We start from the raw sequence: 1,451 nt of genomic DNA, 5'->3' as shown, positions 1-1,451 counted from the left end.
ATCACCTCTGGAAATCATAAACGATGAACTTTTCATTTTATAATAAAGGTTGCCAAAATTTGCTTCTTCAGGAAGACAGTATGCTAAATCATTATCTACATTTTTCATCAAAATATTTGTATCCCTGGTTTTGACAAACAAAGGNAAAAAAACAAGTTTTCCAAATCTTCCAACGATTTACCAGCATCAGTATTATCTTTTTGAAATGACAAATTAACTTGATTGATTTCTAGAAGAACTGGTTCTAAAATAGTCAAATATAAGTAATTTGAATTGTCATTGAACATTTCTTTCAATAACCGAGCGACATAAGACTTCTCTTTTTCTACAATAAGCGAAAAATATGTTTTTAGTTCAAACCAGTTCTCTTGGATTCGTTTCAATGCATGGTGCATGCTAAGCCAACACATAGCACACAGTTTAACAATTTTTTTTTGCTTTTTTGATTCCACGCCATTGTTCAGAAGCTAATAAATACGCTGAAAGTCTGCATTTCGAAGAGCACTNCATTGTTCAGAAGCTCATAAATACGCTGAAAGTTTGCATTTCGAAGAGCACTTTTTTTAAACCAATTGTAAACATTTTTACATAAGAACTCAACATGTGCTGGCAAATTGTCGGCAGCTTTTGAACTTGCATTGTCAAGTGAATGGCATACACATCGAATCAAGACTAAGGTAGGACAGTCTTTTTTCAACTTTGTATATAACGAGTTATGTTTACCGCACAAATTCGCAGCGCCGTCAGTACCTATACCGACTAAGTTGGACAATCTCATATTAATGCTTTTAAGGAAAATTGTTGTATGGTCGTACAATTCTTCGGCAGTCGTACTATCGACAGCGACTATGGCTAAAAATGAGGTAGTGACTTCTTTGCGAGATTCGCTGTAATATTTAACGCAAATGCAAAGATATTTCATAACTGAAATATTGGTCGACTTATCAACGATTAGTGAGAATGGAGAATTGCTGATGTCATCTACTAAATCTTCTAACAGAGATGGTCCTATCACATTTCTAATCACGTTCCCACATTTAGTACGATGCTTTTTCAATTTGTCAAAGTTTTTATCCAACTTCCGCAAAATATCGGTTAAATGGTCAATGCCGCGCACTGCACAGTGAACAGCAATAAATGCTGCAAGCTTAAGATCATTTATTTTACTCTGTTCAGATTCAGCGGGTGGAAATGGCAGTCGTGTTTGTCCTGGAAGTGTTTGAAACGAAATTCCTTTGTTTTGGTGTCCTTGTGTCTTTCCATATTTCTGCAAATCCTTAGAATGTGCACGCAATGTTATTTTACACCATTTGCAAAATGCTCTCTTTTTTTCTCCATCTTCTGCCTCAGTAAGCCAACCTGTTTTATAGATTTAAATTTACTTATGGGAAGTCCGGTTTGGAATTGAATTAATTACTACGTACATCGTAAATGAAATTAAAGAAATTCTA

The 1,451-nt window shown here is 34.8% G+C and overlaps 1 protein-coding gene across 1 annotated transcript; it reads right to left on the bottom strand.

Annotated features, from left to right (window-relative positions):
- Positions 1–723: 723 nt before the first annotated feature.
- Positions 724–1,359, bottom strand: LOC108356805 (uncharacterized; the record flags this gene model as incomplete). The annotated part of the gene is made up of 1 exon (XM_017607907.1): positions 724–1,359. A coding segment is annotated over one exon (636 nt), but the record flags the coding sequence as incomplete, so codon positions are not given.
- Positions 1,360–1,451: the final 92 nt, after the last annotated feature.

This window comes from Rhagoletis zephyria, unplaced genomic scaffold (genome assembly GCF_001687245.7).
Source record: "Rhagoletis zephyria isolate East Lansing unplaced genomic scaffold, Rhagoletis_zephyria_1.1 Rzeph_scaffold_65549, whole genome shotgun sequence".
NCBI classification, from domain to species: domain Eukaryota; kingdom Metazoa; phylum Arthropoda; class Insecta; order Diptera; family Tephritidae; genus Rhagoletis; species Rhagoletis zephyria.
Note: the sequence above shows the minus strand (reverse complement) of the source record. Positions and strands in the feature narration are given on the sequence as shown.